Below are 16,999 nucleotides of genomic sequence, written 5' to 3' on the forward strand. Positions count from 1 at the left end.
GGAAAAAAGTATGAAAGGGGTGTGATCAACCTAGCCATGATGAAGCGTTTTGCACAGCCCCTCATTTCATTGATGTCAGAGCTTGGCACTCCGGAGCACCTGATGTGCTATGGATAAAGGGTGTGGGTGGATGGACGCTACACCAGCACATCGGTTAATTAGCAATTCCGAGTGGGAGCCCCTGCTGGGTAGCTTGCAGAAGCTGTTTACCCTTCTTCTCCTTTGGATTCTCAGCTGCATTTTGCTCCATGCTATGCAGCAAGCTCTCCCACAGCTGGGACAGGGGACAGGGGAGGATCTAGGGCCAATTACATTTGCTTTACTGATCTAAAACTCACAGCAAGCCCCCTGCTTCTGCCTCTGACTGAGATCGCAGGCATGCGCTGTCACACCCAGCCTTATTTGTATACTGATGACAGAGCTGGGAAGAGGAAAGTTTGAGAGGCTGAAGGACCTGGGGACCTCTCCAAGCCATGGATAATAATGGTGAGGCTGGCAAAGGCCCAAGGCCTTGTGATGAGTCCCATGTTTCTCCGAACCCAGAAGCTTGAGTTACCTTGGGCACATCCAGCCTCGAGTTTATCAAGCAGCTTTCAGGTGACTTGACCCATAAAAGACCTTGTTGGCTTAAAAAGAAAAGCGTCTCTCTGATGTCACTCCAAAGTGTCTCTAATTGGCTTAGCGGGGAACAGGGGAGACAAGAAAGGAAAACCCGTGAATGGGAAGGATGGAAAATGAGCAGCCTCAGAGGAACTCCCCAGCTGAGTGGGATTTTGTGGGGTCAGAAGGATGGCTTGCGGGATAAAGCATTGGTTGTACAAGCATGAGGTTCTGACTTCCAGGAGTGATGGCAACCTGCCTATAGCCCCAGCACTCGCAGGGTAGAGGCAGGCATCCGCAGGCCAGCTAGTCCAGCTGAATCCGTGAGCTCTGGGCTCTGTGAGAGAGCCTGCCTTAAGGAATAAGGAGTGTGTGTGTGTGTGTGTGTGTGTAGGGGTGATTAAAAAAGACTTGATGTCAACTTCAAGTCTCTACATGCACAGTCACACTCATACATGCACAGTGCACACACATGTGCACACACAATTCCATACACATGAGAACACGTGTGTGCTATATAAATGCAGAGAAAGAGAGGAGAATTTTGACAGAATAGTCGTTTTTTTCTTGAGACACTATTGCCAAACGTCCTTCCTAGGGGAGACATAGTAATATATCCATCCTTTTTCCTAACCTTCCAGCTACAAAGAGAGACCAGATTCCACCAAAGTTCACTCTGGGGAAACAGTGAGTTCACTGGGCTTCCTTACTTCCATAAGGAAGGAAAGGGATCACCTTCCCCAGGCCCAACAGGTTACCCCTGGAAAGCCTTCACCAGCAGGAATTAGAGCCACTCTCTCAAGCCAGGCACGATGGGGCACACCTGTAATCCCAGCACTCAGGGAGGCAGAGGCAGGGGAATCTCTGTGAGTTCAAGGCCAGCCTGGTCTACAAAGTGAGTCCAAGCTAGCCAAGGCTACTCATAGGAACCCTGTCTCAAAGAGCCCCTCTCTCCTAATCTTCCTTGGCCTGGTGCTACAGCCTCTCCTTCCCCAAGGCCACATTCAGCTAAGGCGGATTTGCACAGTTGCATACACTCAGAACAGCTAGAAACTCTGATGAGGGTCTCATGCGGGCTTATAAACAGTCAGCAAGCCCAGCTGGAGTGATCCACTGCAAGAAGGCATGACTGAACTCCACAGAGTGTGGTTGCTTGGCTCCAAACCCATTCACTCCCAACAGTCTGGCCTTTAACTTGAGACTCCCTGCCCTGGTCTTCAGAACATCAGATTTATAAGCTTTTACAGGCATAGACCATCAAGCTGGACACAAACAAGTTTTATTAGATATAATAATATAAATAAGGGATTGGCAAATATGCTCATTAAAGGGCCAGATAGTTAAACAGCCTTATCTTTGAGGATCATACTGTTTTTGTCAAAGCTAATTACTATTACAGTGGGAGAGCTCACAAGGAAATAGAGGCAGTTTCAATAGAACTCTATTTACAAAAGCAACCAGTGAGCCAAATTTGTTAACCTCTGATAAGAGGCTTGTCTTCTGATTCAACTAGAAATAGTTGGAAGAAAAAGAAGCAAAGGTGAGGGTTAAGTCTTTCTGTACCATAGCTGGAATTCAGTATATAACACCTAAATTTGATATCCTGAAATATCTTGTTATACACAGGGCAGTACATGATATATTATTTAGGCCATGCAAATATATCATTGTTTACTCTATATTGCTTTAGATAGTGATTTATTTTTAAAATAAAAAATGTGAATGTATGTGCAGGTGTGATTTTGAATATAATAAACATAATACACATGTCCAAAGGGCATAGTGGTGCATGCCTGTGACCCCAGCACTGAGAAGGCAGTCAATACCAGCCTGGGCTACACAGTAAGAACCTGTTTCAAAACAGCAAAAAACACTGTGTGTGTGTGTGTGTGTGTGTGTGTGTGTGTAAGAGAGAGAGAGAGAGAGAGAGAGAGAGAGAGAGAGAGAGAGACAGAGAGAGAGAGAGAGACAGTAAATAAGTAAGTAAGCAAAAAGAGATGATTTAATTCTTTAACCATGCTCCTCACTGAGTTGAAGCAATCCCATGTTAAGGGCTATGGTTGAGCAGTGGAGACAATGCCATATTTTTGCTATCCTGGCACAGTCCACAACCTGCACCACTGTATGAGGCCAGCATTGGTGAGGAACTGTACATGACAACATAGGAGGAGAGTGTTAACTGCCCAGACCTTGAGAAAGGGAGAGAAATGACAATGGCCCAGACTATTGCTGAGACCCTGTGTCACACTGAAGGCACAAGCATGTCCCCTTGCTCACTCACTTTCCTTTCTTTTAGGTGACCTGCTTTTAGAGAACTTCAACAGCTACACATTTTTATCGAATGGCTTTGTGCCCATCCCAGCTGCACAGGATGACGAGATGTTCCAGGAGACGCTGGAGGCCATGTCTATCATGGGCTTCAGTGAGGAGGAGCAGCTTGGTGAGTGTCGTACGTCGGACCTAGCAGACTGGGTCTGTGGTGCTGAGGGATTCCCTCCTGGCTCTCATCTGGTTAGTATGGATGGCTTTTCTCTGTGTCCCCTACCTCCTGAAAGGAAGAAAGTGAAAAAGAAAAGAAAAGAAAAGTAAAAACCTGCCACATGTGGCTTGTTAGGCAGTGGCTGAAGTAAAGCTCTTTTGGTTGTAAATTGACACAAACTGGCATAAGCAAAAATATGATTGACTCTGTTAGTTACGTCTGCTTCACTGATGACACCCCAAACAAGAACAACTTAAGAGAGGGTGGGGTTATCTTGGCTCCATGGTCTCTGAGGGTTTCAGCTCATCATGGAGGGAAAGCATGGCAGAACTGTTCAGACCAGGGTAGTGGGAGTGTGTAGCAGAGCTCCTTAAATCACAGCAGGCGCGAAGCAGAGTGGGAAGGAACAGCCTCCACTTCCACAGGCCAAGCCCTGTCTCCTAAAGGCTTTCCAAATAGCCCCATTAGGTGGGGACCAAGAGCTTGAAAGATAAGCCTGTGGAGGATGGACCAAAGTCAAACCATAGTAACTTCTGTATTGGAAAAACCAGATGCGCGAGTTGCAAGTTCAGTAGGATTCAGGCACTCAACTTCTCTAAAAGCTGATTTCTGGTCCACCACTGTTCAACACCACGGTCCCTGTATAGGCTCTAGTTTTCTGGACAGCAATGCAGTTGTATCGCAGTTCTTACTTACAGCCTTAGGGTTTGTGGCTGAAGTGTAGAGGAGCTCTCTATTATAGACAGCCCCACATAGTAGCATCTTACTAGCTTGAGTTAGTGGGCCTAGGTGAGTGTGTGCATTCCTTGGATACCTATTATGGTAGGACCATGACACAAGGAAGGATGGATGCTGAGAACAGGCTCTTGAGGATGAACGCAGACACATCAGACCGGGATAAGGTAACACAGGGTCTGCGAGGCTCTTCCTGGGAATTCAACTCTCTTGATAAACTGATGCTGGCCAACATCACAATTGGCTGTGAAGCCCATTTGGCCCCTGCTGGTTTCAGTGCTATGACTCCAGAAACATTTTTCCTTCTGGTTCGGACCAGCTCTAGCATTCAGCGTTAACCAGGGCAGGACTGTAGTAAATGGGCTTCCCATCCCAAACCTCCTGGGATCACAGAAGTATCCACCAGCTACAGTGAGACCACAGTGCCTATAGGATAGCCTACAGTCCAGAAAGAAGAATTGACAGATGGGTTGTGTTTGTGGCTCTTGGCCAAGGACACCACCCCCCGCCCCCAGCAGCAGCAAAGACTATGAACTTCTAATGTATCTTCTAGGGGACAGGGGTTAATTCGGTTCCTAATCCAGTTTTAAGAAAACACAAAGAAAGACTAAGTGCTGACTGGGTCCCAGCCATGTACTTCTTGTTTTCCCCTTAAGATACCAAAATGTTCAAAGAATTTTATTCAAATAGTGAAAGAAAAAAACAGGAACAAACCAAAATGGTTTATAGAAGTTTGATAGATAAAGTATTATTGTCTGCTCCTGTAAATGGAGACATATGGACCATTTAAACTGTGCTTGGAAAAACAATGCCCTCTGTATAAATGCTTACAGGAGATAAAGAGGAACTAGGAGGAAGCAAAGCAAGACTTTCAACTTTTTGAGACAGGGTTTCAAGTAGCCCAGGATAGCCCAGAATTCCTTATAAAACTGAAGATGATCTTGAACACCTGACTTTGTGCTTTTCCATCCTGAGTGCTGGGATGACAGGTGTGTGCCATCATGTCTGCTTTATGTGCCACAGAGGATCAAGCCCAGGGTTGTCTGAATGACTACGTCCTCTGTGACTTTTTTTTTCCTGTGCTGGGGATGGAGCCTATGTTTGCACGTGCCAGATAAACATTTTTGGTGCACTATTTAGTGTCAGAGGCACTCCCCGAGGCAGCTGTGAGTAGCTTCAGTTTGTAGATAAGGAGACTGAGGCAGAGAAGTAAAAAGGTCTGCCCAAGAACACAGTGAACTGCTGCTGGGGCTCACTCTCAGGACCCTACTTTTTCCTAACTTCTTGAATAATTTATGTCAGGGACAAGGTGGAAAGCAAGGCTAAATGGCCAGGCACTGGGGAGGCCGAGGCAGGAAGGTCAGCACAATCAGTCTGAGGCCAACCTGAGCTACACAGCAAGCTGAAGTAGAAAGGAGTATGGGATGAGACAATGTGGCAGAGACAAATACAAAGAAGCAAGCCACATATGAAGGCATATACCTTTAATCCCAGCACTAAAGAGGCAGAGGCAGAAGAAACCATAAATTCCAGGCCAGTGAAGACCCTGTTTAAAAAAACAAAACAAAACAAACAAGCAAGCAACCCAATAAATAATTAAAATGAAACATAATAAAACAAAAAGTGTAATAAACAAAACTTTAATTCAGGCTCCCCCTACTGTTAATAAACAATGCAGTGCTCATCCTGAGATGCTGGTCGGTCTGGCACTCAGTAGGCCCTCAGCTCCCTTCTAATACTCACTAACACCCCTTTTAGCCACACAGAGCATACCGTAAGCCCAGCCCCTGCCCTGGATCCGATAATACTGTCCATTTTCCTGGTTAATTGATATATTGACTGGATTTTTGCAGGTGAAGGTGACTTTTTGTTTTGTTTTGGTTCTTTTGTGAAGCTGACTTTTAACCTAGGATAGTTTTCTACAAAAATAAACTTGAGGGAAAGGAACCAAGAAAATGTAAAGCAGGTTCAGCTACGGTGGTGCATGTCTTTAATCCCAGCACTTGGGAGGCAGAGGCAGACAGATTTCTGAATTTGAGGCTAGCTGGTTTACACAGAGAGAGTTTCAAGACATCCAGGGCTATACAGAAAAGCCTTTTAAAAAAAAAAACAAAACAAGAAAAAATGAAAAGAATTTTTAAAGGAAAAAGTTAAGTCAATGATGGGCCAGATAGAACACAGATGAAACAGGGGTTACATGCACTGCCTTCTATACATGCCTATAAAGACAGCACATGGAAGGGTGAGGAAGGAGGGTAGAGTTTAAGGTCAGCCTGAGCTAAGCAGTGAAATCTGTCTGGAAGTAGAAAAAATGTGCCAAGCAATGCCCTGGAGACATAAATTTTAGCCAGAATGTCCAGCTCTAGGGTTGGGCACTGCTGCCCTCTACTGGTGAGTAATGGGGGTGCTGCTAAACATCCCATGGATGCACAAGGCTGCCTTCTGTCCAAGAATTTCTGCTGAATCCAACAAGGCTGAGGGGCATTAGATGGCTCACCTTTGTTCTGCAGGCACTTTGGCAATACCTAGCTTTTGAGAACCATGAGGCCAGCACTTCCTAGCTTTCAAAGTTCCTTTTGTGGGTGTTAGTATAAAAGAGAATACGCTTAGCAATGCCCGGTCCGTAGCAGCCTCACAGTAGAGAGGAGCAGGTAGGGGTGGGGTTAGCAGTTAGCAACTGGATCTTCCTCCTCCTGACTTGCATCTGGGCCCTATAGGCCTTATGTGTCTGGACATCTGCTGTAAGAGAGCTAAAACCCATGGTTTAGCCTCGGCTTTGTCCTCGGTGACTGATTCTATAGTTCAATTAGGACAACTGTTGACACTGATCACTTACACACCCTCCGCTCACCCAGTCATTTTTTTAAAAAATATTTATTTATTTATTATGTATACAGTATTATGCCTGCTTGTACTGCATGCCAGAAAAGGGCACCAGATCTCATTGTGGATGGTTGTGAGCCACCATGTGGTTGCTGGGAATTGAACTCATGACCTCTGGAAGAGCAGTCAGTGCTCTTAACCGCTGAGCCATCTCTCCAGCCCCACCCAGTCATTTTGTACCCACCCATCTTTACCCATCTTCCATCCATCCACTCATTCACTCTATCCATTCATCTTTAATCCACCCATCCATGCATCTCCGTTCAGGTATGCTTTCACCCTCTATCCATTTATCCCTCCTTTATCATCCTCCATCCACCTACCCACCTATCACTCCTCCATCCATCCATTCTTCCATCCATAATAGTCAGTGAGCTACATTTGGTCCATGGCTAAAGCTTGCAAGTCCCTGCTGCAAAGAGAAATCCCATGGGATACGAGGTTTTAGCAACTTCCTGACAATACTCAGCTCCCACATCCAGGCATCTTTGCCTGCAAGCCAGGGAGTCAGACGCAAGAACTGAAAAATTGGTCTACAGAAGGATGATACTGGTTGACTCTGGGTGTCCAGTGATGATTAGATTGCCAGTCTTCAGAATCCTGGGCTGTTACTGTCTAATCCACTCTTCTCTCCCTACTCCAGCCATCTTGAAGGTGGTGTCATCTGTCCTTCAGCTTGGAAACATTGTCTTCAAGAAGGAACGAAACACAGACCAGGCATCCATGCCTGACAATACAGGTACTTGTCGCTTGTCCCAGTGATGATAGCTTCAGGAATGGGAGGGCAGGTCCCATTCAGGTATGGTGGTATCGATGGTGCCCTCATCTGTGGCTGCACATGGCAGTCAGCTGTGGTCTAATAAGACAACACAACACAAGGAAGGAGTTAAGAGAGAAAGGCCATCTGCATGCAGGTTTTAAAAAATAATATACTGTTAAAATATCATTTATTGTTACTTTATTAGTAGTAGTTCTTTTTCTTCTAAAGATTTATTTATTATGTATACAGTGCTCTGCCTGCATCTACACCTGCAGTCCAGAAGAGGGCACCAGATGGGTGTGGGTCACCATGTGGTTGCTGGGAATTGAACTCAGGACCTCTGGAAGAGCAGTCAGCGCTCTTAACCTCTGAGCCATCTCTCAAGCCCAGTAGTAGTTCATTTTTAGACAAGGCCTCACTGGATAGCCCAGGCTGGCCTGAACTCCAAGTTCTCCTGCCTCTGCCTCCAAGTGCTAGGATGGCAGGTGTGTTCCACCATGCTGGCTGCCTGACTTATTACTAATTACTGTTGTTAGCTCCTTACAGTGCCTCCTACAAAGTTAAACTTTTATCAGAGTTGTGTCTATATAGGAGAGCACCAGCATGCACAGGGCTTGCACCATGTGGAGTCCCGGCTACTGACTCAGGTTTAGCGCATGTGCCCTTGGCCATGGGGGCTTTCTGCTGTCACTGCCTCTTCCTCCAAGTGTTTCATGACTGCAGATCCTACAGCACAAAGTCAGAAGCCCAGCATTTCAGGCCAGATGGACCCTCACAGGGCATCTCTTCTGAGCCCTCCAATGGCTTATTTATTGAATAAGCATTTCCTAATCTGTTGCAGTCTTCCAGGCCTCTGGGCACAGCAGGAAAAAGTCAGCTCAGCTCTTCTTATGGTGCACAGTCTTGCTGAGGAAACAGGCCTCAAGCTCCTGCAAATGAGGGGCACCAGATAAAACACAGGTGGTCCAGCTGAGCCCAGCTTTCAGATAAGCCATAACGCTTTCCACCATCAGAATATTCCATGGGGCAGGAAAGATGGCTCAGAGAGGCTAAGAGCACTTGTTCTTCCAGAGGCCCAAGGTGTGATTCTCAGCACCCAGGTCCGGAGTCTCACAGCTGCTTGTAACTTCAGCTCTGAGGTATTCATCACTGTTTTCACCACCTATGTCCATGTGTGCCTATTCATACACATATACTTAAGTAAAAAAAAAATAATAATAAGGGCTTTAAAACGAGATTCTACTACACAATGTTATTTATCTGAAATTCATATCTGACTAGAGCCCTGGATCCTCTCCTCTGGGTCTCCCCCACACTGATTCTGGCTATCTTTCTTGAAAATACTCAACATTTTGTGCTTTTGAGACGATCCCCTGGCTCCTATCACTCTTAGTGCCAGCTGAATATCAGATTTCTAGCTCGGGGGCCGCACGGTCTACATATTGTTGTTACTTTACAGCCCCACAGAGACCACCGTATTGGATATATATTCAATAGTACCGTCCCCAAATGTGGCACACAAACAGGATCCAGTTCCCCAGAAGAACCCAGAGAGGAACACGAGCAGGAACAGATAGCTTGTGAAGCAATGGAAGAACCCTAAACTTCATGCACATGTGCCCCAGCCCCAGTGAGATAGACAAGTCCTTGTGTGTAGCAAGCGGCTGAGGATATGGCTCTGTGTGTTTTAAAAGTAAGTTTTTAATTGCAGAAATAGACAGCAATATTACGAGCCACATGTTTATGACCGTAATAGACATGTATGAATACATTTTAGTTTTCTTCCCCCCCCCCTTTCTTTTGCAGTCGTTTTTATTTGTTTACCTTTTGTTCTCTGAGGCAGCGTCTCACATAGCTCATGTAGGGCAGAGGTGAGCTTGCTCTTCTAATGCCCCCACCTCCGTCTCTCAAGTGCTAGGATGACAGGTATGCACCATCACATAGAAGCACTAACATTTTTTAAAGGGAAATAAACAGTATAGATGACAGTGACATACCTACCCTCTGGTCCTAACGGCACCTGTCGTGTTTGGTGGCATAGCTAAAACACTTCTTTTCTCACACAGCTGCTCAGAAAGTTTGCCACCTTGTGGGGATTAATGTGACGGATTTCACCAGAGCCATCCTGACCCCGCGCATCAAAGTTGGACGGGATGTGGTACAGAAAGCTCAGACCAAAGAACAGGTAATGACACTGTAGCTGCTCACGCTGCAAACCTTCCATCCATTTTCCCATCCAACTACCTGTCACTCACACACATGCTATATACCTGCTCATCCTCCTACCCATGTGTCCATCCATCCACCCACCTAGCTACCTTCTCACCCATCCACCATCCACCCAGCTATTCACCACGTATCTGTCTGTCCACCCAGCCACTCATCCAGCTAGTGACCACCCATTCATTATCCACCATCCGGGCTGGAGAGATGGCTCAGCCATTAAAGGCTAGGCTCACAATCATTATCCACCGTCCATCTACCCATCCATCCATCCACTCACCGGCCCACCCACGCACCCATCCATTTACCCATTAGCCACCCCTCTACCAATCCACTCATCTAGCAACCATCCATCTACCATTCCTCTACCCATCCATCGGATCCTCAATTCATCCATCCATCCATTCACCCCTGTATCCTTCATCCAATATTAAAATATCTGAAGTCTGATGCCAACTTTTGAGGACTGCTAACCAAAAACGGCATCCTTCACACATCACAGACCTGAGAGACCTGGCCTGTGGAAATGTCTGTGTATATTTTCAAGAAGCAGAGCTGACAGCCTCTAATTGATCCTTGGAGGGATCAGGCTCCACAGGATTCTAATGGATGGTGTTTGTTATACATGCAGCTTCTCCTTAAGTCTGACCGCTCTTCCTGCCACTTTCCTGCTGGCAATACCTGTGTTTCCTTCATTGCCCTCCAGGCTGACTTTGCCATTGAAGCCTTGGCCAAGGCCACTTACGAGCGCCTTTTCCGGTGGATTCTCAGCCGTGTGAACAAAGCCTTAGACAAGACCCATCGTCAGGGAGCTTCCTTCCTGGGTATTCTGGATATTGCTGGGTTTGAGATCTTTGAGGTGTGTACATCTGTCATCTTGGTCATCTGTGATAGGGCTTTGAGACATTGTTATTTGGGAGAGGGGCATACAGATAGGCTCCATAGTAGGAAACTGTCTGGTTACGGATACACTTAAGTGTGTAATAGACGTACATCCACTCTCTGTGTTTGGCTTGTGTAAGTCGGCTGGTCAGCAAAGCTGGATGCAGAAGGCAGGATCGAGCTGCTCTGTTTCCCACCACATTGGCCCCATCTCCAACAGCTCTCCTCTCATGATGCCGAGAGAGTGCCAGAGCTCCAGATGCCACTTAGCAACCATAGGGAAAAAGAAGCATCTCATTTCTAAGAGCTTCAGTCCAAATCTGGAAGTAGAAGTTGCACTGGTTCCTGCTTCCTTGAGTTGAGCCAATGGGTCACCTCCAAGCCAAGTACTGAGCTCAGGTTCTTACCATGTTCCCTGTAGTACACCCAGAGTGTCTGGGTCCCATTCCCATGAGTTTGAGGGAATTTCTCAAAGAAAGAGGCCAAGAGATGTATCAAAGCGGCCTACTGTGGGATCACCATGACTTCTGAGCCTCAGTTTCCCTGTATGTGTAATGGTGAGGAGAGAATGTACCTTGTATAGTCAGTCCATCTATGGATCACGTGAAAATGCAAGAGGTGCGGGCCCTACGGTATGGCTGTGGGTCACTTTTTGCTAGCCGTACTGTACTTATGCCATCTTAGTTGACTATCTACGTCTCTGGGTGCTGAGATGGCAGTAAGGGCTCTTTAGGGAGCCAGGTCTCGGCCATGGGGCGTTTTGCAGCCGAGCTCCCTGCCCTATGATCTCGCCCAGCTTATCTAACCCCCGCCCCCCCCCCCACATCCGCCCAGGTAAACTCCTTCGAGCAGCTGTGCATCAACTACACCAACGAGAAGCTGCAGCAGCTGTTCAACCACACCATGTTCATCCTGGAGCAGGAAGAGTACCAGCGCGAGGGCATCGAGTGGAACTTCATCGACTTTGGCCTGGACCTGCAGCCATGCATCGAGCTGATCGAGCGGCCGGTGAGGGGCCGGCCCTGTGCACGCGTGGTCCCTCTGTGCACACCTGGTCAGAGCATGCTTTCCATGTGGGCAGTGTCTCTGAGAAAGTGCTGGAAGCCTGTAAATGGAGTCCTTGGGAACTAGGCTATGCTTTCTGTTAATCCATGTTTACAATCAAAGTTTGTTTTTTGTTTTTTTTTTACACTACCCTCTCCCCCGCCCCCTGCCCCCCACCCCCCCACCCCCCCACCCCCCCACCCCCCCGTCTTTTGAGCCAACTTGCTTGGAACTCAGTATGTAGACCAGGTTAGCATCAAACCCTAAGAGTCCTCCTGCCTCAGCTCTACAAGTGTTGAGATTAGTCATGCTGGTCCTCAGAAAACTAGTTATTTTTAGCAATTCTGGGCGTGCAACCCAGGACCTTGCCCACACTAGGCAAGTGCTCTTTCACTTTAAAGTTTAAAGGTGGTTATTAGCACATATTAGTCTTTTTGAGATAGGGCCTCAAGTGTACTATATAGTTGAGGATGGCCTTGAATTCTGGGATTGCGGGCATGCACCATCCCACCTGGCTGACGCATGATTATGACAGTCTTCCTGCCTCCGCCTTCCTGTGCTAGAATCAAGGTGTATACCACCAGAATGTAATTTCCCCAGGTTTCCTCTCCCTCTTTTCTGTTTCTTTGTTCCCAAAGAGTCTGTGCTTTGTCCACTGTTGTATCCAAAACTTCTAGAGTCATAGTACGCAAACAGTCACTGTGTGGAGGGCCTCTTCTTTTAGAGTTGGGGCTGTAACTATGAATAAGACAGTCATGGAACTCCTGGAAAAGCCAGTGGTGAAACCAGACTCCTGGGAAGGCACTATGGAGGACAATCAAGAAATGGTTCTATGAAGTGGAGTTCTCAAAATGGAGATAGTTCTTCCAGGGTGAATGGTACATAACTGACCCTTAATTTAGACCCTCTCAGACACAGGAAAAGCTTTGCTGAAAGGGATGCTGGGTAAATTTATAAGGAAGCAAAGCAACTGATTCGTTTCAAATTCTTGTGTAATCTTAACTGGTGATGGTGGCTCACACCTATAATCCCAGCACCCGGGAGGCTGAGGCAGGAGGGTTTCTGCAGGTTTGAGTCTAATGTTGACTGAGTTCTTGCAACCTCAGATAGAGTGTCTCAAAGCCTGTCTGAGAGCCTGGGAGGCTGTGTCTCAGACAAAACAGAACAGATAGGGATACATAGCTCAGCAGTACAGGGCTGGCCTAGCTGACTCCAGGCCTGAGCTCCATTCTCACTTGGGGTAGGAGAGGGGAATGCAATCTTTGCAGTGTTTGTGTATTACCCACCATCGTGTCCACTTTGTTCCGCTTTCAGTCTCTCAGGTTGTCTGTTCACTGGAGAGTAATGGGTTAATCGATTTGAGGGTGAAGGAAAGAGGGCATGGATTTGCCTATGGTATAAGCAAATGCAATAGCAGTGCCAGGGGGGCTCCTGGGTATCACCTCTCTCTTTTTGGAGGAGGAAATAATTTTTTTTTCACAGCTCAGCCTGGCCATGAACTGTCTACAGCTGAGGTTAGCGCTAAACGGATCCTCCTTGCCTCCCACACACCAAGATTCCAGTCCTGTGCCACCGCACCTGGCTGTGTGTATGGAATCTGGATGGTTGGCCCTTCCTGGTGAGCCTAGGGTCCTCCTGCCTGGTGGTGACCCTGCCCTCCTGTGTTCCCAGAACAACCCTCCCGGTGTGCTGGCCCTGCTGGATGAAGAATGCTGGTTCCCCAAAGCTACAGACAAGTCTTTTGTGGAGAAGCTGTGCTCGGAGCAAGGCAATCACCCCAAATTTCAGAAGCCCAAGCAGCTAAAGGACAAAACAGAGTTCTCCATCATCCACTATGCTGGGAAGGTACCGGTCAGGGGACCTGAGGGGTGCTCTGTCCTGAGGTTACCTGGGTGGTGCTCACAGCCAATGGCAATGGCTGCACCCTCCACAGACTTGTAGTAAGTTGGCTCCCAGATAGGGGTTCTGTATAATTTGTCTAAGGGTCTGTCAGGAGTGGGAGTGAGTGTCTCTCATGTGTGCCAACTATGCTGACCAAACCGTTCTACACTGCAAAGACTCCAAATACAGCTTGCTCCATGGCAAGCCAACAGGAAAGGCCCCTGGAGTGAGGGGACCAGTGATCTCCTTTAGCTTCACAGGACCCTGGAATTACCCACTATGTTTCATCTGGGGGGATCCATCGTCGTCATGATTGTCAACATTGTTATCATTATCATCATCTTGGATATTAGTGTGTCCTGAATACTATAGAAAAGCTACATCTGGTCTCTGCTGGCACTGCACACATACCGCACACAGACACATGAAGGCAAAACACCCATACTTATAATATAAATAATTATTTTAAGAAGAAAGAAGTTATAGCTTGTTTTGCCTTATAGAATTATTTTTATTCACCCTTCTGCTATCCACGCTGAATCATGAGAACAGGCAGTGCCCCATCCAAGCAAAGCAGTGGTAGACTTCAGGCCAAGGCGCACACGTGGCCTACTGCTTCTTTCTATCAATGTAGCTTTACTGTAACACAGCCAGGCCCATTTGTTTCCATAAGGTCTATGGTTTCTTTGGTGTTACAAGGGAGGAGGTAAGCCATTGTGACAGAGACTATAGAGCTCATCAGGCTGAACATAGCTACACTTCGGCCTCTTTGCCAAAAAGTTTCTTGTCTTCTTCTTTATACTCAAAGGAGCTCATGTTCCTTTAAGCTTATCCTGGAAACACTTTTCCCAGGCTCCTGCATGGTTTTTTTTCTCCTAGTCTTCTCACAGATCAGACCTTGTCACCACCATAGCAACCACCACCCCCCCCCCCCCCGCATCCCATCATAACCCACCAGAGTTGTGTTGTGAGTTCACTCTGTATTGTAGTCATAGTCGTTAAAGTTGGGCATTAAGCAAGTCAGGAATTTCAAACGCCCTCAGTGTCCTTTACCTCCAAGCTACCAGGCTAGGGATATGGATATAGCTCAGTGGCAAAGCACGTGTCTGCTATGACGGCTAGTCTCAGGTCTTCAGTCATCTGGAAGAAAGTCTCAGCAGGGGCATTACCAAGACTAGGTTGGCCTGTGGGCGTGTTGGGTGGTTGTAATTGCATTGACTCTCAATTAAGGTGCAAAGACCAACCCTGAGTGTCAGTGGCATCACCCTATGGATGACAGGGAGAAAGCAGGCAGCATGGCCGTGTGGCTTCGCTGTGCCCTTCTCTCTCAGCGATGGCCTGCAGCCCAGGACTGTGAGCCCCAATAGCCCCTTGCTTCCCTAGGCTGCTTTTGGTCAGGGTGTTTATCACAGCAACAGAAACAAACTGGAGCCCCTGCCCTGCTTACACTCTAGGTTCAGTCCCTGGTACGATAATAAAGAACAGTAAAATACAGCTTTTAAGCTGTAAGGATCCCGTTCACCAGTGCGGAAGCCTCTGTGAACTTAACAGTGACAATTCCTGTGCAGCTGCCTTAGAGCAGGGAAACACGGGCTGTGTAGGACAGCTTTTGTCACCATTAGCTTCCTTGGCCATTTCCAGGGCTTACTGTGAGACTCTGGCAAAGGTGGCTCTTCCGGGGCTCTGCAGAATAACAAGAGGTCTTTTTGGCACAAGCTTACCATCAGTGGATGCCCTACTATGTGCAAGATCCCTGAAGATGCTGACCTATTGGTCCCATCTGATGTCTAGAGATGTGTAGAATAGGGGAGGATTTGGGCTTTACAATGGGTCCCTGAGCCAGGAGCCTGATGGCAGGGTGGCTCTGCAGTGGGTCCCTGAGCCAGGAGCCTGACGGCAGGGTGGCTCTGCAGTGGGTCCCTGAGCCAGGAGCCTGACGGCAGGGAGGCTTTGCAGTGGCTTCCTGAGCCAGGAGCCTGATGGCAGGGAGGCTTTACAGTGGGTCCCTGAGCCAGGAGCCTGATGGCAGGGTGGCTTTGCAGTGGCTTCCCGAGCCAGGAGCCTGATGGCAGGGAGGCTTTACAGTGGGTCCCTGAGCCAGGAGCCTGATGGCAGGGTGGCTTTGCAGTGGGTCCCTGAGCCAGGAGCCTGATGGCAGGGTGGCTTTTGGCAGGTGGACTATAATGCGAGTGCCTGGCTGACCAAGAACATGGACCCACTAAATGACAACGTGACTTCACTCCTCAATGCTTCCTCTGACAAGTTTGTGGCTGATCTGTGGAAGGATGGTAAGCCCTCCTGCCTTGCATGTAGCTTTGAGCCAGAAGGCTGAACGCCTCAGACCTATTGCCCTGGTTTCTGTATCTGCCCCAGACTGGGAGGCCCCATGTGGGAACAGGGAGAGGACCAGGCTAACACATGCTAATGCTATCACATTGAAACAGCTTTGTCCATACAACATGCAGTTCTCCCTTCATAAGAAGTAAGAGTTGGGGCTGGAGAGATGGCTCAATGGTTAAGAGCTCCGCCTGCTCTTCCAAAGGTCCTGAGTTCTATTCCCAGCAACCACATGGTAGCTCACAACCATCTGTAATGTGATCTGATCCCCTCTTCTGGCATGCAGGTATACACGCAGGCAGAACAATATATACATAATAAAAATAAATACATCTTTAAAAAAAAGAAGTAAGAGTTTATTCTTAGCCAACTGTGAGTGACTGGCTGAACAATACTGATTCGGATACCCCAAATCCCAAATGGCATGTCACAATGTGGAAATGGTATCATGTTTTAATGTCCCAGAACAAAAGGAAGTCATAAATCAAGGCAATCCTTTTAAGGACTCTTGTGGGACCCTGATGGCATTCTTAGCTTTGGAGTCAATGGAAGTTGGTGGTCTGTTAAGACAGCCCCAAAAGTTTCACGTGACAGTCAGACTAATATTAGGTCAGGCATGGATAGAGATGATGAATGGCCATTTGGGGGCTAACGATAGCCCAAGGTAAGATTTAGTTCTGGATCTGCAACATTCCAACTCTCCATAGTTACCAATCTGCCAGTCTTGTGGGGTCTTTAACATAGATACGCCTTTTCCCCACCTGGAAGATTCCTCCATCCCATTCCTCCACTCACTGAGAAGGTCCTGTCTCAGGGCCTAGGAAGTGGTGTGACTGGGCATGATGAAGCAGACCCCATCTGAAGTCAGAAGGACTGTACATTACACCTCTCTTGTCTCTGTGAGCTGTGACTGTGGACATACTGCCTAACTTTGTTAATTTTGGATGTCCTCGTTTGTAAACTGGGTCAATACCACAGCCCACTTGCCTCAGGAGTTGTGCGAGGTTGGCTCTCACCAGTGGTTCTCAGCCTGGCACCAGAGCCTCCCTGTCAAATCCCAGGCCGGGGCTGGAGCTTAGGCATATAGACAGCTCTGGCTCCATCCAGTGCTGCATCAACCAGATGTGATGGCGGCACCTGCTGGGCCAGTGGGTGCTTCTCATTCCCTTCTGCAG

The 16,999-nt window shown here is 47.6% G+C and overlaps 1 protein-coding gene across 1 annotated transcript in view; it reads left to right on the top strand.

The window, feature by feature from the left end:
• Myh11 (myosin heavy chain 11) overlaps window positions 1-16,999 on the top strand; it is a 105,772-nt gene that overhangs the window by 57,166 nt on the left and 31,607 nt on the right. Inside the window, 7 exon segments of the mRNA XM_051168257.1 lie at window positions 2,897-3,040; window positions 7,341-7,436; window positions 9,524-9,642; window positions 10,387-10,539; window positions 11,397-11,570; window positions 13,278-13,451; window positions 15,661-15,775. Coding sequence (XP_051024214.1) covers window positions 2,897-3,040; window positions 7,341-7,436; window positions 9,524-9,642; window positions 10,387-10,539; window positions 11,397-11,570; window positions 13,278-13,451; window positions 15,661-15,775 — 975 coding nt within the window.

Source organism: Acomys russatus, chromosome 25, assembly GCF_903995435.1.
Source record: "Acomys russatus chromosome 25, mAcoRus1.1, whole genome shotgun sequence".
Taxonomy (NCBI): domain Eukaryota; kingdom Metazoa; phylum Chordata; class Mammalia; order Rodentia; family Muridae; genus Acomys; species Acomys russatus.